The sequence below is a fragment of the Hyperolius riggenbachi genome, chromosome 3 (assembly GCF_040937935.1).
Source record: "Hyperolius riggenbachi isolate aHypRig1 chromosome 3, aHypRig1.pri, whole genome shotgun sequence".
Lineage (NCBI taxonomy): Eukaryota > Metazoa > Chordata > Amphibia > Anura > Hyperoliidae > Hyperolius > Hyperolius riggenbachi.
Window position 1 is genome coordinate 492285739 of NC_090648.1, and position 25330 is coordinate 492311068.

Here is a 25330-nt window from a genome sequence, read left to right on the forward strand (position 1 = left end):
TAAATGTACTCCAGTTGGATTTTATGTGCAGAGGTCTGCTGTACCGGACCCCATGCCAGAGGTTATCAGTACTGTTTTAGTTGTCTGACTATACAGATCCTTTCATCTATAGGAATAAAGGACCTTGCTCTCTCCTGGATATCTTCCTACCTCTCTGGAAGGTCTTTCACCGTTTCTTATTCAGATCAGGCCTCCTCTTCACATCCTCTGTCTGTAGGGGTACCTCAAGGCACTGTCCTTGGTCCCCTCCTCTTCTCCATCTACATGCACGGTCTTGGTAACTTAATCACCTCATTTGGTTTTCAATACCACCTATATGCAGATGATACACAACTGTACCTCTCGGCTCCACACCTTAACTCCCTCCTCACACGGGTTCCCGACTGCCTGTCCGCTAATACCGCTATATCCTCTTTCATGTCCTCTCGCTTCTTAAAACTTAATATGAATAAAACTGAACTAATAGTCTTTCCACCATCCCTGTCCACCTCTTTGCCTGATATTACAATAAATGTTAACAACACGTCTATAACTTCAGTTCCCAAAGCACGGTGCTTGGGGGTAATATTGGATTCTTCTCTCTCATTTACTCCTCACATTAACTCCCTAACCAGCTCCTGCCATTTCCAACTGAAAAACATAGCACGTATCCGACCTTTTCTCTCTCATGACACAACCAAAATGTTAGTACATGCGCTTATTATATCTCGATTGGACTATTGCAATATATTGCTTGGTGGACATCCAACTAACCGACTAGCACAACTCAATTCTGTACTGAACTCTGCTGCTCGACTCATTCATCTCTCCTCTCGCTCTTCCTCTGCTGCTCCTCTCTGTCAAGCTCTTCACTGGCTACCAATTAACCAGAGGATTCAGTTCAAACTCTTAACCCTAACCTACAAAGCTCTCCACAATCTCTCTCCCCGGTACATATCCCTACTAATTTCCAGATACCAACCCAACCGCAATCTCAGATCTGCACACGAGCTTCTTTTATCCTCTTCTACAATAACCTCCTCACATTCATGTGTACAAGACTTCTCACGTGCCTCACCCCTCCTCTGGAATGCCCTTCCACAGCACATCCGCCACTCTCCCACCTTTGAATTCTTTAAACGCTCCCTAAAACCCACACAAGCATATTCTCTAGCTTAGACCATGCTCCCATTAAATAACCTAATTACGCACTGCCTGTACATATACTGTATACTTCCCCCAACTCTTGTTTCCACCCCATTCCTTTAGATTGCAAGCTCGCAAGGGCAGGGCTCTCACCCTTTTGTGTCATGAGATCACAGTGACTCGATTGGTATGTTTTTTATTGTATAAATCAGACAGTACAGATTCACTTTAAAGCAACAGAGACAGCCATACTATCCCAGGAAAAAAAACACATATATAAGTAGATAAATACTTGTTCTACTTATATAACAGATGTATTGTACTGTCCATGCTTTGATTTCAGTGAATTTTGTATAGTAAATAAAGAGAAAACTTTGCCAGGCATTCTCCATCTTTATTACCTGTGACCGAAGCCAATCTTGATGTCATTTCCTCCCTTTCTCTTTGTTTTCTCCTATAAACTGCACTGTCATATCTAACTTGCTTTTCTAAATATATGTGAGCACAGAGTAGATGGTATTTCAGCAGCTTCTGCGGAGGGGAGAGTTGTATATCTCTTTTCAGCTTCATGTCACAGCAAATCAGTGAGGAGCAGGAATAGGGGAGGGGAGATTACAAGCCTCCTTTTCCCCGGCAATGTACCAGATAGAGCCAGGCTGACTGAGATAAGATTTATTGCGGCAGAAACATTTATGATTATATAGGGTCAGGTTGTAGACTGCATAATAAACACAGGGCAGTGGGTAAACGAAGTTTGATTTTATGGCTGACAGAAACCTTGCTGGGCATTAAACGTAACACTTCTGCTCTATGCTTCCTGAGCTGTAAGTTGCAAAACCCCACTATACTCAAACCTGAACACAGACGGATAAAAGGGGGAGGAGCCCCATTGCCTGGGGAAGGGGAGGGTGTGCTGTAGGGACGCAGACTTCTGTCCCTCCCTTCCTCCAGTTCAGGGACTCCCTCTAGAGCAAGTGTTGCAGCCACACATGTTCTAGGTCAGTGAGGCATGGTGTCTGCACTCTTATTGGCCCCCTGGTGGAGGGAGGAGTCACCAAGGGGGTAAGGGGAGGTGGTGTAAATATAGGAGGGGCCTCATCAAAGTTTTGTTCTGGGTGAAGTGGAGCGTGATTTGTTCTTACGCCCGCTGCTTGAACAAGGCTTATTCTCAAAGAAGACCTGTTGATTAGCAAAGATTGAGGTATTAACTGCAAACCTTAACCTCCCTGGCGTTAACCCCGAGCTACACTCGGGGTAGCTGCCGCAGAGGATTTCTCTGCCCTGGGAGGGATTTTTGGAATTAAATTTGCTTCATCCTTTGTAGCTAGCACTTCGCTAGCTACCATTGTCCCCCAAGTCCTTCTGCTCTTTTTTGATCACCCCGATTGCTGCCGTTATACGTACCGCTCCCCTCCCGGATCCCACAATGGCGCAGCCTCTCCAATCCGCTCCAGGCTTCGCTATGGGGAGGATCGGGATTGCGCATGACGTCGAAGACGTCAAGTCTGATTGTCGCCATAGCGACGACTAAAGCTCATTGGGGAGGCTACGGCTCTTGCGGGATCGCGGCTTGATAACCTATAACGGCGGCGATCGGGGGGATCAGAAGGGTGCGGGGGGACTTGGGGGACAATGGTAGCTAGCCTAGTGCTAGCTACAAAGGCTACAACTACTTTAGTTTAAAAAATCCCTCCCCCGGAGGCAGCCTCAGAAACTGCGTTCCGCCAGAGAGATTAAAGATGAACTTTAACCCAGGATTTAACTTCATCCCTTTCCCATGCGAAATACCTTTTCTCAAATAGATCATTAGGGGGGTTTCTATGGCTTATATTGTGGTTAAACTCCTCCCACAGTGTGATGTCAGGGCCATGGCCAAGACGGTTATTCTGTCTGTGAACCTTGTTGCAATGTAGGAAAGAACGGCTGTTTCCAACTGCTAAGCAAGCAAGTATCTCCCTCTGTGCGCAGAACTCCAAGAAACAAACATTCCGCAGAGATGCATCCGACAGGAATAAAGATGTCACCAACTGTGATAAATGTGAGAATGTAGATCAGGGAGAGGAGAGATTTTACAATGGGCAAACACTGAATAAATAATCAGAAAATGAATATTGTAAAAAAACAAACAAAAAACCCCCCAAATTTAATAAATGTTATTTTCACTACAGTTCCTTTTTGAGTTAAACCTAAAATAATTATGTGTCTGTGCTTTCCTGCAGCTATGCACCCATCTTCATCATAATGCAAAGCCATGTCACATGTGACCCAGTGGCCCGGATGAAATATTTTTTCCGGGGTCTTCTAACAGAAAAAGTGTAGCCACAAAAACACCTGATCTGAAGGATGGACCCCTTTATCAGTAGGAGTTATGGCCCCCTTAAAGGGAACCTTAACTGTAAAAAAAAAACGAGTTTTACTTGCCTGGGGCATCTACCAGCCTCCTGCAGCCATCTTGTGCCCTAGCAGTCACTCACTGCTGCTCTGGTCCCTCGCTGCCAGCTAGTTTCGTTTGTGCCGACTGGGAGTCGGCCGCCCACCATGCGTACGTGTTTACGCATCCCTGCTGGTGCAGGAAGCTATTGCAGACATCAACAAGTACATTTTGACGCGTTACAGTTGTAATGGGTAAAATTTTACGCATTACACCCGTAACGCCTAAAAATGTACTTGCTGATGTCTGCGATAGCTTCCTGCACCAGCAGGGATGCGTAAACACGTACGCATGGTGGGCGGCCGACTCCCAGTTGGCACAAACGAAACTAGCTGGCAGCGAGGGACCAGATGAGCCATGAGTGACTGCTAGGGCACAGGATGGCTGCAGGAGGCTGGTAGATGCCCCAGGAAAGTAAAACTCATATTTTTACAGTTAAGATTCCCTTTTAAAGCTCTGGCCCCCCTGCGGTTGCAGGGGCTGCCCCCCTGTAGTTATGGCCGTGTCCAGCACTTGTATGAGACATGTCAACATTTGCCATGTTCCATGTTGGGTTTAGTTTGGCCATACAGCAGATCCGTAGGCAAAATAAAGGTTCACTTGTAGGATGGAAAGCTCATTCTGTTGTCTTCCTTCAGCCTCCTGATGTTTCTCTGCATCCTCTTCTTTAATCTTATGGTCTTTTCCTACATCGTGACACCGGTGATGAAGCCTCCAAATAGTTCCTCTAAGATGGTCATTATTGTCATCTCCTTTTTACTGAGAGGAAGTATGGGAAGTTGGGGGAACAGCTTTGTTTGACGGGTGAGCTTTGCATAGATCCATTGATTGGGGGACTCTTTGCATCCACTGTGGACCCTCAGGGACAGGAGAACATGGAAGAAGAGAGGACCATGGACTATCGTGGAGAGGAGAATATGTTTTTTTTTTCTCATATTTTTTTCTTTGGTTTTTAACGTTGGTTTGGCCCAAGTTCTACTTTAAATTAAGAAAAGCTTGTGTAGTAAGTATGTTATAACAAGAAAGTAGGCTTTTCCTCTGTGGTAGCTTCAGAAGCCTCCTCTGTTTGTTCTACAGCGGAAAGAATGAAAATAAGCTCTCCGGCAGGTTAGCTGTGAACAATTTTCATATTTGACCTTTAAGAAAATTGTCGAGCTGACCCTGATAGGGGAACGGCTGTGCAGATGGATGCCCACAAGTCGTGTCTCTCTGGGATTTCATGGTCGGGTTTAGGGAAAGTCTCCATCACACGGTAGAGTGGAAATTCAGCAGAACGTTCCAACTTGGAATGACCAGACTGCACACGTAGAATTGGATGGATTAAAATAGACTTTTTGAGGTCACCCAAACAACCTTGGGGATCCATGAAAAAAAAAACCAGGAGAATCAGGACCCTTTATTTAAATAAAGACATTTATTCACATATAGCAGATGGGTCAGTTAGGTTCACAAGAAGATTTGCAGAATGTGGCTCTCTAGATCACGGTTCCTTATCGTTATTATAGCGTGTACCCCTATATAAACGCTGTTGTGTGGCACACATCCCCTGGTGTTGGTATCGTCATTTACCTTTAGACACACTTGCATTACATCTCTATTTCTTTGGAACGCTCCAAAAATGCATTTGACTGCTTTCCAAACTAAGCTCCAAGATTCAAATGTTGGTCAGAGCTTGAGATGGTCAGTGGAATGACAATAATTCCCATAATGGCTGCTGACAGAGATAGGGGGCCCCTGGTGGGTGTAGACAGAGCTAGGGGGCTTATAATGGCTGCTGACAGTGATAGTGGGCCCTGGTGGATATTGACTCACCTAGGGGGCTTATAATGGCTGCTGACAAAGATAGGAGACCCCTGGTGGCTCTCCCTAAAGACCGTTGCACATGATGCAACTTCACGTTCAATCGGTCGAATGAATCATTTTCGGCATGTCTGATCTGCTCCTGATCATTACTGCACAAAATCGATCCAGTTATCGATCTGAAAATCATCCCGTTATGGATCGGGAGCAGATCGGACATGTCAGAAATTGATTTGACCCGTGGATCTGCTGGAAATCTAGATCTTGTGTATCGAGTATAACAGACTACGGCAAACCTGGCTCCCTAACTTTGGCTTCTTCACAGGGTCCTACTGCCCCCTCCACTGGACAGGGACAAGATTGCTGCCCTGTGAGATAAGGTCACAAACACTGGTTCGCACGACAGCCGGGGGCCCCAGGTCTCTCTCACTAGCTGGGGCCCCCAAACCACCATGCGATACCTAGAGGCAAATGCAGGTGAGCCCTGGAACTCTCACTTCCAGGGACTTCACTCACACTGCCTCTAAACTGAATGCTAACTGCAACACACACATTTGCTCACTACCAGTTCAAGCAATTTCCTACCTCTATCTGGTCAGCAGGCGCCAATCAGCCAATCAGGTGTACGGTCATACCAGATAGAGGTAGGAAATTGAACTGGTAGTGAGCAAATGTGTGTGTTGCTGTCTGTGAGGTAAGGATAAGATGACCATCCCATGACAGAGAGACAAGATGGCCACCTCATGAGACAGAGACATGGTGGCTACCCAATATATAGGGACAAGATGGTCACCCCATTATTATTGTTTTTTATTTATTTATATAGCACCAACATCTTCCGTAGCGCTGTACATAGTACAAACCAAATAATGGGAAAAAAATATACATAAGAAATTCATGACACTGTACAGTCACAATATTCAATAGTAGAAATACAAATGCATACATAGTTAATATGTCGTATGCAATATCTCTAAAGTTGGTACATGTGCATAAGTTAAATTACAGCAGAATGAGAAACACGAGGAGGAGGTCCCTGCCCTTGCGAGCTTTCAATCTAGAGGGCAGTTCAGAGGAAACAATAGGGAAGGAAACACAGGGGTGAATGGGTGAGGCAGTGAACCTTTAGTGCTACCTATAGCAAATTGTAGGCTTGTCTGAACAGGTGTGTTTTCAGAGTACGTTTGAAGGTTTCCAGGCTTGGAACATGACAAACCAGCTGAGAGAGAGTTCCAAAGGAGGGAGGCAGCATGTGAGAAGTTCTGGATGCGAGAGTGAGATGAGGTGACCAGGCTAGAGGACAAAAGGGTCTCCTGTGAGGAACGGAGGATCCAGGCGGGGAGGTATCTGGGGATTAAAGAAGAAATGTATGGAGGTGTCAGCTTGTGTAGAGCTTTGTATGCAAGCGTGAGAAGTACCCCATGAGACAGAGAGAAGATGGTCACCCCCATAAGACAGAAACAAGATTGCTATACCCATGAGATGGAAACAAACGGCTGCTTACATGAGACAGAGACTATATAGCCACCCCCATGAGACAGATTTAAAATGGCTGCCCCATGAGACAGACAAGATGGGAACCCTCATGACACAGACTGGCCACCCCCATGACACAGAGACTGATGACCGCTGCATGAGTCAGAGACGAGATGGTTGCCCCATGAGCCAGAGAGAAGATCGCTACCCTGATGACACAGAGACAAGATGGCCGCCACATGAGACTAAGACGAGGTGGTTGCCCCCTGAGATAGAGAGAAGATAGTCGCCCTATGAGACAGAGAAAACATGGCCGCCTCATAAGACAGAGACAAGATGGCTACCTTGAAGAGACAGAGAGAAGGTGGCTGCCCCATGAGACAGTCAAGCTGGCCACCTCATGAGACAGAGACTTAATGGCCGCTGCATGAGACTAAGATAAGATGACCGCCGCATGAGATAGAGACAAGATGGCTGCCCCTATGGGTCAGGAACAAGATGACCATCCCCTGAGACAGAGGCAGCAGATGCTGTGGCTAGCTAGCCGTGATGACAGTGCACAGTAGTAAAACTGGCAGAGATCCGATCCAGTGATGAAAAGTTCAGTTTGGGTTTATATGTAAGCTCAGGATGACTCCACTGTTTCCTGATCGCATCCCTCTGGCTCATTACGGGGCGTCCGCAGCTTTCCGGGGACAGGAATGTACCATTAATTCTTTCCTCGCGTGGGTGGAAACCACACATCGATCTCGCGTCTCTCACATGCTGTCTGGGTACGGAAACCCCTGCATTTATCCAGGCTGTAAAGCGAGGATTAGCCCAGCCTTGGTTATAATTTCCTTTTTATGAAGCGTGATGGACAGGACAGCGGCTTCCTGCGAAGGGCAGTGTGGGTGGGATTTGTCCAATTGATGGGTTTCTGGTGCGGAATCCCACTTTACACCCCCAGAGTTCCACGCTGCGGGTCAGTAACACGCCAGCCCTGGGAGAGTCGCTGTGGGTGGCGGCTGCGCTGGCTGCTCTCTCTGCTTCGTGGAGAAAGAGATCTTCACAGCCGGTGTATATATATATATATATATATATATATATATATATATATATATATATATATATATATATATATATATATATATATATATATATATATATATAATGACAAATCTTTGTGTTTTACATGCAGCTGGGGCCACACTTGTTGAAAAGTGTGTGCGATTTTGCGCAATGCAAAATCGCACGCAATGCTTTTTAGTGGCCACGCAATACACGCGTGTTTAAACAAAACTGATTCCTCGCCTCATAAAATCGCAACAGGCGTGTAATTGCTGTTGGCTGCTAGCAGGTGCCGGCAGTCTATGGTGGCCATACATGTGCGAAAACACATCACAGAATGCGAAAAATCAACCACTTAAAACCGCCGGCAGTTTATACGGACACAAGTGCGATCCAGTTTATGCGGACACAAGTGTGGCCCACTAGGCCCCAGACACCTGCCTAGGTTGCCTGATGGATGATCCTTCTCTGAGGCTAGGAACACACTTAGCAGAAATGCTAGCGTTATGGAAAACACAACGGTTTTGCCGCTAATGGTAATCAATGGGCTGCATCAAAGAACGCGTAGGCGTTTTGTATGTGTTTTCAAACATGCTGGTTTTAAAAATGCTGGTTTTGATGCATAATTTTCAAAAACGCACATAATGAAAGTCAATGGTGACGCAATGTAATGCGTTTTCTTTTGTATGCATTTTTCATTCGGTTTTCTATGCGTTTTTTTAAAATTATTGTTTTCTGATGTATTTCCGCTTCCTGTTGTCTTCCTAGTGTGTTGCATAAAACGCAATTGAAAAATGCATGGAAAAGGCATATGCATTTTTTTTATATGCATTTTTTTGATGCAGCCCATTGACTACCATTAGCGGCAACACTAGCGTTTCTGCTATATGGAAACTGCAAATGTGTAAAAACGCATGCAGGAAAAAAACACACCCAAACACACTAAAAATGCACACAAAAAAAAACGTACATGACGGTCGAGAAAACTCGACCATTCACGCACAGCCATGTGTGCACCCAGCCTCAATGAGATGCAGATAATTTCTCTTTGCATTTATGTCAATTATATGGAGCTTGAAATTGGACCAATCAGAATAACCTCCTGTCAGTTTTTATTGGTCCAAGCTCAGGCTGCATAACCTTACTGAAACCTGAATGCAAGGGGAAATAAATAATAATAATCTGAACATTTGTACAGCTCTTTTCTCATGTTGGGCTCACTCAAGAGCTGCAGCCACTGGGATGCTCTCAAGAGGCCACCCTGCAGCGTTAAGGGGCCCATCCACCTAACGATTTTCCCGCCGATATACGGCCAATTCGATCACAGTGATCGAATCGGCTGTGAAATCGCTGTGCAAACTGCCGCGCACACACACGTCCGAAATCGATCATTTCGGAAGATTTTTCTCGATCACCGGCGGGTTGGGAGTGCGTCGATAGCGGCGTTCGAATGCCCGACGACCGACTTAATACAGCGGGTATACATTACCTGTTCTGGCCGGCGCGAGTCCCCTGGTCCCCGCTGTCTTCTTTCCGCGCTGGGTTCCGGACCGGCTGCAGCTACACAGAACTTCCTGTCCCGGCAGGAAGTTTAAACAGCAGAGCGCCCTCTACTGTTTAAACTTCCCCTGGACAGGAAGTTCAGTAGCTGCAGGAACGGTCTAGAGCCCGGAGCGGAGAAGAAGACAGCGGGGACCAGGGGACTCGCGCCGGCCGGAACCGGTAATGTATGCCGAGGGGGGCGTCAGCAGCGGCAGCTCCACAGATTGTGATCGGTTTCAGGCTGAAATCGATTCACAATCTGTTTGTAATAAAGGTGGCCTTACGATCCCTCTCTGATCAGATTCAATCAGAGAGGGATCTATCTGTTGGTCGAATCTGATGGCAAATCGACCAGTGTATGGCTACCTTTAGGAAGTGTTGCCTTAAACTTATGCTACATACACACTTGAGATAAAGGTCTTTGGAAAAGGCAAGATCACAAGCCAATTTTACACCATTCCATGTAGTATGAGAGCCATACTCTGCACAGTCTATTCTATTGAGCTGAACTCCCCATCAGATAAAAATCATGATGTTCAAGATGTTGTACACACGCAACAGATCAGTATCTGCAAAAGATCTGTTACTGCAAAAGATCCGTTCCTGCAAATTGCAATGATAGTCTATGAGATCTGCAGATCCTCATACACACCTTGTTTAAAGAGACTCTGTAACATTCAAAAGATCCCCTGGGGGGTACTCACCTCGGGTGGGGGAAGCCTCCGGATCCTAATGAGGCTTCCCACGCCGTCCTCTGTCCCACGGGGGTCTCTCCGCAGCCCTCCGAACAGCCGGCGACTGTGCCGACTGTCATTTCAATATTTACCTTTGCTGGCTCCAGCGGGGGCGCTGTGGCGGCTTTCCATTCCGAACTACACGGAAATACCCGATCTCATTCGGGTCCGCTCTACTGTGCAGGCGCAAGAAACTTGCGCCTGCGCAGTAGAGCGGACCCGACGGAGATCGGGTATTTCCGTGTAGTTCGGAGCCGACAGCCGTCAGAGCGCCTGCGCAGGAGCCAGGAAGGTAAATAATGACGTCACCGCTGCCCGGACTCCACGGAGGGCTGCAGCGAGACCCCTGACGGATGGAGGACGGCGTGGGAAGCCTCATTAGGATCCGGAGGCTTCCCCCACCCGAGGTGAGTACCCCCCAGGGGATCTTTTTATGTTACAGTTCCTCTTTTAACAGACATTCATCTGCAGATCAGACAATCCTCTGCAGATCTGAAGATCCATCCTGGTGGATCTGATCTGCAGCTGAATGTCAGTTAAACAAGGTGTGTATGAAGATCTGCAGATATCATAGACTACCGGTATGAATGCATTTTGCAGGAACAGATCTTTTGCAGATACTGATCTATTGAATGTCTACAGCATCTTTGTGTGCAGCATCTTGCAAAGATTTCTATATGATGGGGAGTTCAGCTCCATAGAATAGACTGTGTAGGTATGGCTCTCATACTACATAGAAGGGGGTAACATTTGTCTGTGATCTTTCATTTTCAAAAGACTATGGTCTGATGTGTGTATGAGCCTAAAGACTTTTATCTCAAGTGTGTATGTAGCATTACTTATCCATTACACTATCCAGCCACTACTTATTTGACATCTCATTGATCATTCCTACCTGCAGGCAGTAAAGCCACCAGTGATAAATGTCATATGACTATAAATCAGAGAGAGGAAAGATTTTACAATGGGCAAACACTGACTAAATAATCTATCAATGAATATTGTAAAATATAAACAGTTTTATGCATTGTTACATTGATTAAAGTTCCTCTTTAAAGCGGAATTGTCAGCCATATAATCAAATTCCATTTACCCACTGTGTTTATTACATGTACATGTAGTCTGCATTGCAAGCATTCCAATATAATCCTAAATGTTTCTGCTTTAATGAATCTTATCTCAGTCAGCCTGGCTCTATTCTGGTACATTGCCGAGCAGAGGGGAGCTTGCCATCTCCCCTCCCACATTCCTGCTCCTCACTGATTGGCTGAGGGCAGTTCAGTGTGACCGGCTGAGAAGGGAATTACACTTCACCCCTCTGCAGAAGCTGCTGAAATGCAATCTACGCTGTGCTCACATGTTTTGAAAACAAGCTATAGATATGACAGTGCAGTTTCTAGGAGGAAAAAAAAGAGCAAGGGAGGAAATGACATTAGGATTGGCTTCAGTCAGAGGAAGTAAAGATAGAAAATGCCTGGAACCGTTTTCTCTTTATTTACTACTAGTCTACCTAAGCCCGTTTAAAAACGGGCTCTAGGTAGTGAAATTACCGCGCCACCGCCGCCATTCAATGCGCGCACCCGCACCCGTTCCTGGTCCTGGCCGACCTGACCCAACGGCTGTCTGTACTGCGTACATGCGCAGTACAAAAAAAACCACGGGCGGACAGATAGGGAAAGTGGATGACGCAGGGACAGTTAGGTTTTATTGTATAGGATATAAGATTCACTGAGATCAAAATGCGGACAGTACAATACATACAGTATGTTGTGTAAGCAGAACAAGTATTTATCTACTTATATACAGTATGTGTTTTTTTTCCTGGGATAGTATGGCTGTCCCTGTTTCTTTAAGGGAGGCTCCGACATCAACACAGCTCGCCATCTTGTGTGGTGGCAGACGCACACAGCTATGGACAGAGTGTGAGGGCTGCAGCATTGTAAGGTAGAACTCGAGGCTTCTCGATTCCAATACAGTATTCAGTGGGGCAAAATCAGTCATCTATTATAATTAGGGATGGTCATTGAGATACTAAAATGTCAGCTTGCATGCAGATTTAAAGGAAACCTGAAGTGAGAGGGGTATAGAGGCTGCCATATTTATTTCCTGTTAAACAATACCAGTTCCCTGGCAGTCCTGCTGATCTCTCTGGCATCAGTAGTGTCTGAATCACACACCTGAAACAAGCATGTGCCAAACCCAGTCACACTTCAGTCAGAAGCATCTGATCTGCATGCTTGTTCAGGGGCTGTGGCTAAAAGATTAGAAGCAGAGGATCATCAGGACAGCCGGGCAACAGGTATTGTTTAAAAGGACATAAATATGGCAGCCTCCATATCCCTCTCGCTTCAGTTGCCCTTTAAGAGAACATTCAATTAATCGCATATTGAAAAAAAAAGCTGCCTGTGGACTCAGGACGCCTTTATATAAATGGAGCAATATAATGATGGAGAATGGATTGGATTGTTGTCATGTGGTCGCTGCGCAGTCCTGTCCTTCTGGGCAAGTGGGCAGCCATATTTTAATTTGAAATAAAGAAAACTATAAAATAATAAAACTTGTGTGTGGTAGAGGAGCCTAATTTTATCCTGCTGGTAAACCACGGCACAAATGATATGTGGCTACAGAAGGGGAATCTATATTTAATGGACAATAATCCCATTAAAGACAAATTATATGCTGGACAATAATAATGTGGAAAGCAGGGATTCAGGCAAAAGGCTAAGTACACAGATGAAATGCGTAGGAGAGAGTCTTATTTCTTTTTTTTCCCTTTTAAAGGATACCCGAGGTGACATGTGACATGATGAGATAGGCATGGGTATGTACACTGTACAGTGCCTAGCTCACTAATAACTATGCTGTGTTCCTTTTTTTTTCTTTCTCTGCCTGAAAGAGTTAAATATCAGGTATGTAAGTGGCTGACTCAGTCCTGACTCAGACAGGAAGTGACTACAGTGTGACCCTCACTGATAAGAAATTCCCCTTTTTACCTCTTTCTTGCTCTCAGAAGCCATTTTCTGCTAGGAAAGTGTTTTATAGTTGGAATTTCTTATCAGTGAGGGTCACACTGTAGTCACTTCCTGTCTGAGTCAGGACTGAGTCAGCCACTTACATACCTGATATTTAACTCTTTCAGGCAGTGAAAGAAAAAAAGGAACACAGCATAGTTATTTGTGTGCTAGGCACTGTACATACACATGTCTGTCTCATCATGTCACATGTCAGTTCGGGTGTCCTTTAACCTATTTTGGTTCCTGCACGTAGAAACTACGTCCTGGAACCATGTGCGCTACCGCGGCGATCGCGCGTGCACGCGTGCTCCCGGGCCACGGTTCGTTAGCCAGGCAATCAGTGTATCGGGCTATGGTGCCCGATCACTGATTCCTCTCCCCCGCTGAAAAAAGGACAGCTTCTCTCGGAAGCTTCGCTTTTTCTGGTTGTAACGTACCCCATACGTCGCCCTAAGCGTGTGTTACGCTTAGAGTGACGTCATGTAAACAAACTCATGGCCGCCATCTAGTGGCCAAAAAGTAAAACTACAACTAAAAGTAAAAAAAATAAAATTCAAACACACATTTACATTATAAATCACATGTTTACATCCCACCCTCCCAAAACTACCCAAATAAAATGTTTAATATAAAAAATAAAAAAAAATTACAATAAAAAAAATGTAAATATTTACATAAGGGTCTAAACTTTTTAAATATCAATGTAAAGATGAAATACTTCTATATTTTTTTTTTTTTAAAACTTGTAAATAGTGATAGATGCAAAATGGAAAAAAATGCACCTTTATTTCCAAATAAAATATTGTCGCCATACATTGTGATAGGGACATAATTTTAACGGTGTAATAACCGTGACATATGGGCAAATACAATACGTGAGTTTTAATTATGGAGGCATGTATTATTTTAAAACTATAATGGCTGAAAACTGACAAATAATGAATTTTTTTCAGTTTTTTTCTTATTCTTCCTGTTAAAATACATTTACAGTAAAGTGGCTCTTAGCAAAATGTACCCCCCAAAGAAAGCCTAATTGGTGGCGGAAAAAACAAGATATAGATCAGTTCATTGTGATAAGTAGTGATAAAGTTATAGGCTAATGAATGGGAGGTGAACATTTCTCAAGTGAAAACGACGGAACGCGAATGGGTTAATCTCATGAAGGCCTTGTTCACATTGCGTTCGGCTCGCATGTCCGTCTACGTTGAGCTGTTTTTAAGGCATTTTTTTTCCGATTCCGAGCGCTTCGGTGGGCAATTCATTTTTGTGCAGTTTTCTAAGCGTTTTTCCCTAGCGGTTTTGTAATTCACTCCCTGATGCAAGTCAGGAAGGGAACTCTTTGATCAGGAAATTAATAAATACAATGTATTTATTCTTAAAAACGCGAACCCAATCGATACACAAAGTGATTTTGTGAGCATTTTGTGTTTCTCCTATACCTTCCATTGAGGCGGAATCCCCTCAAAAATGGTACAGGCACCGCTTTGCTGCCCGCACAGCGCACGACCCGCGCTGATATGAACCGTCTCATAGACATTCAATACACAAGCGTTCGGGGGCGTTTTTAAAAAGCACACGCGGGAGAAAAAATTTAGAAAACACCTGCAGTGTGAATGAGCCCGAAGGGTTTGTCATTATTCAGTCCGTCCTGTGATTCGTACACCCCTGTCACACTGCACAGTTAGGAAGATGACAACCCTGTTTCCCGTTTCAGTTTGACAGTTTGTGGTGTCACCTATGCAGCGGAACTCTCAGAAGAGCATGTGATCAGTCTGATCATGTGAGAGATGGGCAAGGTTCTGATTGGCTGTGATCATTTCCTGCTTTAAAGGACACCTGAGGTGAAAATAACCTAATGAAATAAACAAATCCTCCTTCTCCTAAAAATGAAATTTTAAGATATTCCACAGTTTTATTTTATACTAGCTGATTGCCCGGCGTTGCCCGGGTATGTATTTGGCTGGTGTCGGCTCCACCCACTTTTTCTAACCCTAACACACAATCACTCAATGACCAAGTTTGTGAGCTTTGTAGTCTTTGGCATCAATAATTTGCATTGAAATGAAAAAATCTGGTGGGTTGTTTGTTGCTTCACCCCCTTTTCTGAATTTGAACCCCAGTCACCCAATGACCAACTGTACCAGGTTTGAGGCCTGTGCCATTAACAGTGCAAGAATGGCAGCAATTCAATATTCCCTTGAAAAGCAATAGGTTAAGCTTAATACACTTTTGTAGGCTCCACCCACTTTTCTGAAAATTAATCCCATTCACTGAGTGACCAACTGTGCAAAGTTTAAGAACCCTCCCATTAACAGTATAAGAATGGCTGCAGTTAATTTTGATTGGCTGCTGTAGGCTCCACCCACTTTCCTGAATATTAATCCCAGTCACCCAGCGACCAACTGTGTCAAGTTTGGGAACCCTGCCATGTAAAAAATTAAGTTGTTGGCGCCGCACACGTTTTCTAGCCTTGACATACAGTCACTCAATTGTCAAGTTTATCAGCTTTGGGGTCCTTGGTATCAATACTTTGTATATTCCCATTGAAAAATAAACAAATCTGATTGGCTTTTTGTGGCTCCGCCCCCTTTTTGAATTTGAACCCTAATTACCCAGTGACCAACTGTACCAGGTTTGAGGCATCTGCTATTAACAGTATAAGAATCGTAGCAGCAATATTCCCTTTGAAAAACGGAAGATGAATTTTTATTGGCTGTTGTAGGCTCCACCTACCTTCCAAATTCTTAATCTCATTCACCCAGTGACCAACTGTGCAAAGTTTGAGAACACTGCCATTAACGGTGTAAGAATAGCTACAGTTTATATTTTCCTAGCAAAATTTGTTTTTGGCTCCGCCCACTTTTTGTAACCTTGACACACAGTCACTCAATGACCAAGTTTGTGAGCTTTCAGGTTCCTGGCATCAACAATGTGTGAATAGAAGCTGTTTATCCACCAAGGAAATCTGATGGCTGTTTGTGGCCCCGCCCCTTTTGTGACTTTTGACCTCAGTCACCCAAAGACTGACTGTAGCAAGTTTGAAGCCTCTGCCATTAACAGTTGTAAGAATGGCAGCAGTTTAAATATTCCCCTTGAAAATCAATAGGTGAATTTTGATTGGCTGTTGTAGGCTCCACCCACTTTCTTGAATCTTAATCGCATTCACCCAGTGACCAACTGTGGCAAGTTTGAGAACCCTGCAATTAACAGTCTAAGAATGGATGCAGTTTACATTTTCCCATTTAAAATGAATGGCTGAAATTTGATTGGCTGTTTTATGCTCCGCCCACTTTTCCTGGATTTGTAACCTCGGTCACCAAGTGACCAACTGTGCCAAGTGTGGGGACTCTGGCTTGATTACTGTGAGAATGGCAGCCTTTTCCATTTTTTCCATTGACTTGAATGGGTAGAATCTGATTAGCTGTTTGTAGCTCCGCCCAGGTGTGCAGGGGGGACCCGAGACCCCCAGAACATATCATCCCAGGTAGTAAGGGATCTGTATACCAAGTTTCGTTCAAATCGGTCAAGCCGTTTTCGCGTGATTGCGACACACGCACGCACGCACGCACACACACACACACACACACTTTTATATATATATATAGGTTTAAATCCTATTAAGATTTTACTGTTTCATTGTTTTTTGTTTTTTAAGATTCTTTATTTATAACAACAAATTTTGAAAAACATCACAGATAAAAGTACATCCATTACAAGCACCGAGTAGTTAGTGGGACATAGGTACTGCAATACATTTTTCCAGATATCAAACCAGCGCCACCAGGAAACTATTATACAGGGTTTAGGTAAAGTACCACATATTACAATTTAGGCCAGAGGGACCTGCACTGTTTCGTTGTTTTTGCTCGATGACACATTCATTGAAGTATGCCAGAGCTAAAATCTATAAACTATTGATCCTTTTTACCTCTCTCCTGCTCTCAGAAGTCATTTTCTGCTAGGAAAGTGTTTTATAGTTGAAATTTCTTATCAGTGAGGGTCACACTGTAGTCTGACCCAGTCCTGACTCAATTTTTTAAATATCTGTTCAATTTAACCACTTGAGGACCCACCCTTTACCCCCCCTTAAGGACCAACGCTGTCTTAGCTGATCTGTGCTGGGTGGGCTCTGCAGCCCCCAGCACAGATCAGCGTGCAGGCAGAGCGACCAGATTGCCCCCCTTTTTTCCCCACTAGGGGGATGATGTGCTGGGGGGGTCTGATCGCTCCTGCCTGCCGGGTGTTGCGGGGGGGGGGGCACCTCAAAGCCCCCCTCCGCGGCTAAATCCTCCCCCTCCCTCTCCTACCTGGCCCCCCCTGGAGATCCGGGCTGCACAGGACGCTATCCGTCCTGTGCAGCCAGTGACAGGCTGTCTCCTGTCACATGGCGGCGATCCCCGGCCGCTGATTGGCCGGGGATCGCCGATCTGCCTTACGGCGCTGCTGCGCAGCAGCGCCGTACAATGTAAACAAAGCGGATTATTTCCGCTTGTGTTTACATTTAGCCTGCGAGCCGCCATCGGCGGCCCGCAGGCTATTCACGGAGCCCCCCGCCGTGAATTGACAGGAAGCAGCCGCTCGCACGAGCGGCTGATTCCTGATGAATCAGCCTGCAGCTGGCGACGCAATACTGCGTCGCTGGTCCTGCAGCTGCCACTTTGCCGACGCGCGGTATAAGCGTGCGGTCGGCAAGTGGTTAAGAATTGCAATTTTTCTGACTGATTGTAACATTTAAAAAATATGACCAATGTACCACACACCTATGTTCAATTTTTTCCTCAATTATGATAAAAATCATTGGAAACTCAGAGAAAATTGCTAGGGTGTGTATATTAGTAAATTAACAATCCAACACACACCATTCAATCTTTAGTAGAAATTGAAGAGAAATATCTGGCATTCCGGATCGATTTAAATTGAAAAAAACGGGAATTCCAATCGGATTTTTCAGTCGAATTAAAAAAAAAGCTTTTGATTTTTTTCGAGAGATACGATCGTTTTTATCAAATTACTGTAAAATCTGATCATTTTATTGTGTCGTGTGTGGCCACCTTCAGATAGGAACTGCCGCTTACATACCTGATATTTAACTCTTTCAGGCAGAAAAAGAAAAAAAAGGAACAGCATAGGTATTTGTGTACTAGGCACTGTACATACACATGTCTACGTCACATGTCACCTCGGGTATCCTTGAGGGCCCGTTTCCACTTGTGCGGAATCGCCCCTGATTCACCGCTGACGAAATCGCATGCGGGTGCGATTCCGCATGCATATTTTACTGCGATTTCGCATAGGTTAGTATTTAGGCGATTTTAACCATGTCACTGCCTGTGTGATTTAACATTAGTTTCTATGCGAAATCGCGGTAAAATACTCATGCCAAAACCGCACGCGATTTCCCTATTAAATACATTAGCGGCGATTCACATAGCGGTGTGTGGGGTGCGAATTCTGGGGGCTCTTCCGTGCAGATTTCTCCCGCACAGAAAAACACTCAGGATTACTGACAAGTGGAAACAGGGCCATTCACATGTATTGGCTATGCGAATCCGCATGCAGGAAACACATGCGGATTCGCGATGGTGGAAACGGGCCCTGAACCTAAAGTGGCCATACATCAGTTGATCTGCCCCCAGATCGACCATCAGATAGATCCCTCTCTGATCTAATCTGATCAGAGATAGATCTGTTGGCTTCCCACACTCTGCACACTGATTTCCAATAGATTTCAGCATGAAACAAGGTTGCCTTCACCTTCCGGGTCCCCAGGACTCCCTCCATGTAATGTGTACCTTCCAGGCTTTCCTACAGTACCTGCCATCTCCTCCAGTGCAGCTTGGAAATGGACACTGGACCACATGCAGTTCACTTTTTCTCCTGAGTTTTCTCCTAGGAAATAATTCTTCATCTTCCATTAAGGTCTCATTTCCATGGGCAGTTGAACTGTGTGCTCAGCAAGCAGTTGCCAGGCAGCAGTGAGCAGATACCAGGCAGCAATGAGCAGTTACCAGGCAGCAACGAGCAGTTACCAGGCAGCAACGAGCAGTTACCAGGCAGCAGCAAGCAGTTACCAGGCAGCAACGAGCAGTTACCAGGCAGCAGCAAGCAGTTGTGAGAGTTTGAGAGGCATTTCACTGGCTATCAACTGGCTGTGAAAAAGAGGCCTTAAGGTGCATACACACATCAGACCATAGTCTTTGGAACTACCCTTCCATGTAGTATGAGAGCCATACCTACACAGTCTATTCTATTAAGCTGAACTCCCCATCAGATAAAAATGTTTGCAAGATGCTGCACACACAGATGCTGCACAGACACAAAAGATCAGTATCTGCAAAAGATCTGTTCCTGCAAAAGATCCGTCCCTGCAAAATGCATTCATAGTCTATGAGATCTGCAGATCATCATACACACCTTGTTTAACAGACATTCATCTGCAGATAAGACAATCCTCTGCACATCTGAAGATCCATCCTGGTGGATCTGATCTGCAGATGAATGTCAGTTAAACAAGGTGTGTATGATGATCTGCAGATATCATAGACTATGAATGCATTTTGCAGGAACAGATCTTTCTGTGTGTGCAGCATCTTGCAAAGATTTCTGTCTGATGGCGAGTTCAGCTCCATAGAATATAGACTGTGTAGAGTATGGCTCTTATACTACATGGAAGGGTGGTAAAGTTGGTCTGTGATCTTTCATTTTCCAAAGACTATAGTCTGATGTGTGTATGCACCCTTAGAATAACTTTTCAGCACTCTGCAATTAAAAAAGTACCAAAAAGAAGGTGAAAAACCACAGCCAAAATTACTTTGAGTGTTTTCTTGCTTGCTGATGGTTTAAAAGGCATTTTACTGACAAGGTTGAAATTATCTGATAGCAGAAAATTCAGGATAAAAGGTGAATTGCTTATGGGTCCATTGGGCCCGATCCAGTTCACTTTCTCAGCTAAGTCTCTCCTAGGTGATCATTTTTCATCTTCTGTTTAAATTACAGTGGAACCTTGGGTTTGCGAGCATAATTTGTTCCGAAAACATGCTTGTGATCCAAAGCACTCATATCAATCCGATTTTCCCCATGAGAATTAACCACTTAATACGTAGATTTAAAAGCCGCCGTCTCCTGCCGCGCATGAACATGCACATGCATGGTCCTGTGAATTTTTTTTCCCTAACTTTATTAAATGATTGTTAGCAACAATCATTCACAGGACCATTCACCCTCCAGTCACGCAATAGGCTAAAAGGTTGTTTTTTTTTATAGACATATGTACAGAGAGAGATGCTGGTTGCTTGGCAGTTGGAACCAGCTGTCATCGCCAACAATGCAACAATGCTCACAGACGGTTAACTATCAGGACCTAGGTCCTGACATCACAGCGTGGGAGGGGTTTCAGCACAATATCAGCCATACAGATCCCCTGATGATCTGTTTGAGGAAAGGTAAAGATTTCTCGTGGGAAAGGGGCTACCAGATTGGGATGAAGTTCAATTCTTTGTTGAATTTCCTCTTTAAGTGAATTTATTTTGATCAAATTTTTCAGTCAGTCCATTCCATCATGTAGATCATGTAGAAGTGGTAACATTGTGCAATTAATGGGAAGCTTTACATATAATTTTATACTGAAACATAAGTTTACGGAACTGTTTGTGCAGCGCATGGTTTATTAGGGACACTATAATGTCAGGTAAGACAGAAGCGTGAATCTGTGATGATGGGGGACCGTTCTCAGACCCGGTCCGCCCATGATGCCAAGTGAGGAAACTTCCTCAGGCGGCAGAAGTCTGGGGACAGCACCAGGCAGAAACAGGAACTAAAGAGAGTGCCTGGCCAACCTATAATGGGCACAACTATACCTGGCTACCAATACTGGGCACAACTATACCTGGCTACCAATACTGGGGGCAACTATACCTAGCTACCAATACTGGGGGCAACTATACCTAGCTACCAATACTGGGGGCAACTATACCTAGCTACCAATACTGGGGGCACCTATACCTGGCTACCAATACTGGGGGCACCTATACCTGGCTACCAATACTGGGGGCACCTATACCTGGCTACCAATACTGGGGGCACCTATACCTGGCTACCAATACTGGGGGCAACTATACCTGGCTACCAATACTGGGGGCACCTATACCTGGCTACCAATACTGGGGGCACCTATACCTGGCTACCAATACTGGGGGCACCTATACCTGGCTACCAATACTGGGGGCACCTATACCTAGCTACCAATACTGGGGGCAACTATACCTAGCTACCAATACTGGGGGCACCTATACCTGGCTACCAATACTGGGGGCACCTATACCTGGCTACCAATACTGGGGGCAACTATACCTGGCTACCAGTACTGGGGGCACCTATACCTGGCTACCAATACTGGGGGCAACTATACCTAGCTACCAATACTGGGGGCAACTATACCTAGCTACCAATACTGGGGGCACCTATACCTAGCTACCAATACTGGGGGCATCTATACCTGGCTACTAATACTGGGGGCAACTATACCTGGCTACCAATACTGGGGGCAACTATACCTGGCTACCAATACTGGGGGCACCTATACCTGGCTACCAATACTGGGGGCACCTATACCTGGCTACCAATACTGGGGGCACCTATACCTGGCTACCAATACTGGGGGCAACTATACCTAGCTACCAATACTGGGGGCAACTATACCTAGCTACCAATACTGGGGGCAACTATACCTAGCTACCAATACTAGGGGCACCTATACCTAGCTACCAATACTGGGGGCACCTATACCTGGCTACCAATACTGGGGGCAACTATACCTGGCTACCAATACTGGGGGCACCTATACCTGGCTACCAATACTGGGGGCAACTATACCTGGCTACCAATACTGGGGGCACCTATACCTGGCTACCAATACTGGGGGCACCTATACCTGGCTACCAATACTGGGGGCAACTATACCTTGCTACCAATACTGGGGGCACCTATACCTGGCTACTAATACTGGGGGCAACTATACCTGGCTACCAATACTGGGGGCAACTATACCTGGCTACCAATACTGGGGGCACCTATACCTGGCTACCAATACTGGGGGCACCTATACCTGGCTACCAATACTGGGGGCAGCTATACCTGGCTACCAATACTGGGGGCAACTATACCTAGCTACCAATACTGGGGGCAACTATACCTAGCTACCAATACTGGGGGCACCTATACCTGGCTACCAATACTGGGGGCACCTATACCTGGCTACCAATACTGGGGGCATCTATACCTGGCTACCAATACTGGGGGCAACTATACCTGGCTACCAATACTGGGGGCACCTATACCTGGCTACCAATACTGGGGGCACCTATACCTGGCTACCAATACTGGGGGCACCTATACCTGGCTACCAATACTGGGGGCACCTATACCTGGCTACCAATACTGGGGGCACCTATACCTGGCTACCAATACTGGGGGCACCTATACCTAGCTACCAATACTGGGGGCAACTATACCTGGCTACCTACCTATACTGAGGGTGTTTTGGGGGGGGGGGGGGGGGGGGCTCACTGCAGCTAGTTTGCCTCAGGGAGCAAAAAGGGAGCAAAGAGTCTAGAACCGGCCCTGACCGCTCTGTTCACAAGAGGACATTTTACTATTCTGTGTATCTACAAAGCATAAGCCGCCTGGCCTGCACTGAGTAACTGTACAACAAGTGTCTTAGTGTATTATATTCTGTGCAGTATATGAGTGCGTCATGCTTTTTCTTCCCCCATCATAATGAAATAATTTGTCTCGCTGCCTTTTCAGCGTTCCGCTGCGGCCTTCAGTTCCTTGGCAATGTCGCTGGAGGCAACCAGGATTCCCAGAATAGCATCTGGAACGTCGCGTTTCCACAGCTCTTCCTGTAAGTCTGAAGAAGCCCGTTTTCCATCTGGCGCACCAAATCCCCCCGTCTTATAATTAGCAATTTTGTGGCGGGTGCGACTTGTAATCCAAGTGTTCATCACTGATAAGATTTATTTGTTTTCTGTGTTCGGAGGTAACCCATAGAAAAGGAACAGGAGATCTTGTCAATGATAAGTATTATCTGTATCCGGCTGCGGTCTGATAAAGGCAGACAAAATACCGACTCTAGACAGTGCTTAGTACCAGAAGAGCGACGCACGTAGTCTGGCCTGCGTGTGATTCTGGCGTAGAGCCCCCGGCGTTCTGTAGGAATTATTGAGGTTCCACAGACTCAGCTGTGTAGGACCACACACAGTTAGCGGGGTGACAAGGGCTCCTACTTTGATAAGACATGTGTCAATTTAGCACATAGGCCCTAATTCATTAAACTGTGCTGTTATAGCAGCACAGGCTTAAAGGGAATGTCCAAACTCATGAAAAACCCCATCTACTTACCCGAGGCTTCCTCCAGTGCAGAGGCCGACCTCGCGAGGTCATTCTCTACTGCGCCTGTGTGAGTGCTTCTGTCAATCAAGTCCACGTAGTCCGAAGTGTCCTGCGCAGGTGCAGTAGAGGGCGACCTGTCGGCTGCAAGGGGCTGGAGAAAGCCCCGGGTAAGTAGATTTTTTTTTTTTTTATGAGCCCCGATATTCCCTTTTAATGACACGATTGTGAGCTAAATACAGAGCAGCGCGCTACTGCGGTAGTGCTGCATAACACGCGCTCCTAAGTTACGCTCGCGCCTTTTAAAAGTGCTGGCACACTTATGTTGGAGAGGTGAAGTACTGCAGCTGGTACTTGTAAAGGATCTGCAGCTTACACCTGATTGGCCGGATAGGCTGCCTGTCACGTAGCCCATACTACTTTCAGTAAGCCCGTTTGAACCACCATCGGGGCCAATAACAGCGCAGTACTAGATACTGGAGGCTTTGGATTGGGCAGTGGTCCAGTGTGCATATAAGTGACAGGACCACTGCTGAATCCAGAGCCGCCAGTATCTAGTACCGCGCTGTTATTGGCCCTGATGTTGGATCGGGCAGGCTTAATGAAAGTAGTATGGGCTGTCTGACAGGCAGCCTATCCGGCCAATCAGGTGATCCTTTTCAAGCAGCAGCTGCACTACTTCCTCTCCTCTACATTAACCATGCCATACACTGGTCGATTTGCCATCAGATCGACCAACAGATAGATCCCTCTCTGATCGAATCTGATCAGAGAGGGATCGTATGGCTGCCTTTACTGCAAACAGATGATCAGCATGAAATTGATTCACCATCTGTGAAGCTGCAGCTGTCGCTGCCCCCCCCCCCCCCCCCCCTGCATTCATTACCTGATCCGGCCGGCGTGAGTCCCCCAGTCTCCGCTGTCTTCTTCTCCGTGCTCAGCTCCAGCTTCACTGTACTTCCTGTCCGGGGAAGTTTAAACAGTAGAGGGCGCTCTAGTGTTTAAACTTCCTGTCCGAACAGGAAGAAGTGAAGCCTGGCGGAGCCCAGCAGAGAAGGAGCAGCGGTGACACGCGCCGGCCGGATCAGGTAATGTATTGCGGCTAGCGTCGGTCGTCATACATTCGAATGCTGCTATCGACGCACTCCCGACCCGCCGGTGATCGAGGGAAATCTTCTACACGGATGGATCGTCGCTAACGATCAATTTCAGACGGAAATCAATCACAGCAGATTCTATCACAGTGATTGAATCTGCTGTATATCGGCGGGCAAATCATTAGGTGTATGGGCCCAGAAGCAGCCGGTACTTTTGCATTTCAAATATTTTATTGAAATTTTACATTTTTTAATTGTGTACAACACAGTAGAAAAAGCTGAACAACAATCAGCATGACATTAAACATTGAACATAAATTATAACAGAATAAACAATGAAGAATTGTAGACAATTGCAGACAATTGACATAGGGATAGCTTAGGGAGGCTTGAGGTGTACCCCAGAGGACTATACCCAACTAAACTATCTGGGGTATGCTGTGGGTCAATGGGGGGGGGGGGTTCTGGCATAAAGCCAGGGTAAGCTGAGACCTCTGGTGCCCACCGTCCAGCATTAGACAGGCCACCAGGGAAAGCGAGCACGTATGATAGCTCATCAGGTAAGTTGAGATGAGAGATAGGAAGGAAAGAAAGAGAAGAGTAAAAAAAGAAAGGGGAGAAAGAAGAAGGTGGGTAGTCCCAGCTCATAGACTTGTTATCAAGGAGTCCTCCATT

At 45.7% G+C, this 25330-nt stretch overlaps 1 protein-coding gene across 1 annotated transcript in view; it reads left to right on the plus strand.

The window, feature by feature from the left end:
* The window catches only part of ATXN10 (ataxin 10), a 184679-nt gene that overhangs the window by 48769 nt on the left and 110580 nt on the right, over positions 1-25330 (plus strand). The window contains exon 4 of the mRNA XM_068273079.1: positions 22977-23073. Coding sequence (XP_068129180.1) covers positions 22977-23073 — 97 coding nt within the window. The remainder of the gene's footprint in view (positions 1-22976; positions 23074-25330) is intronic.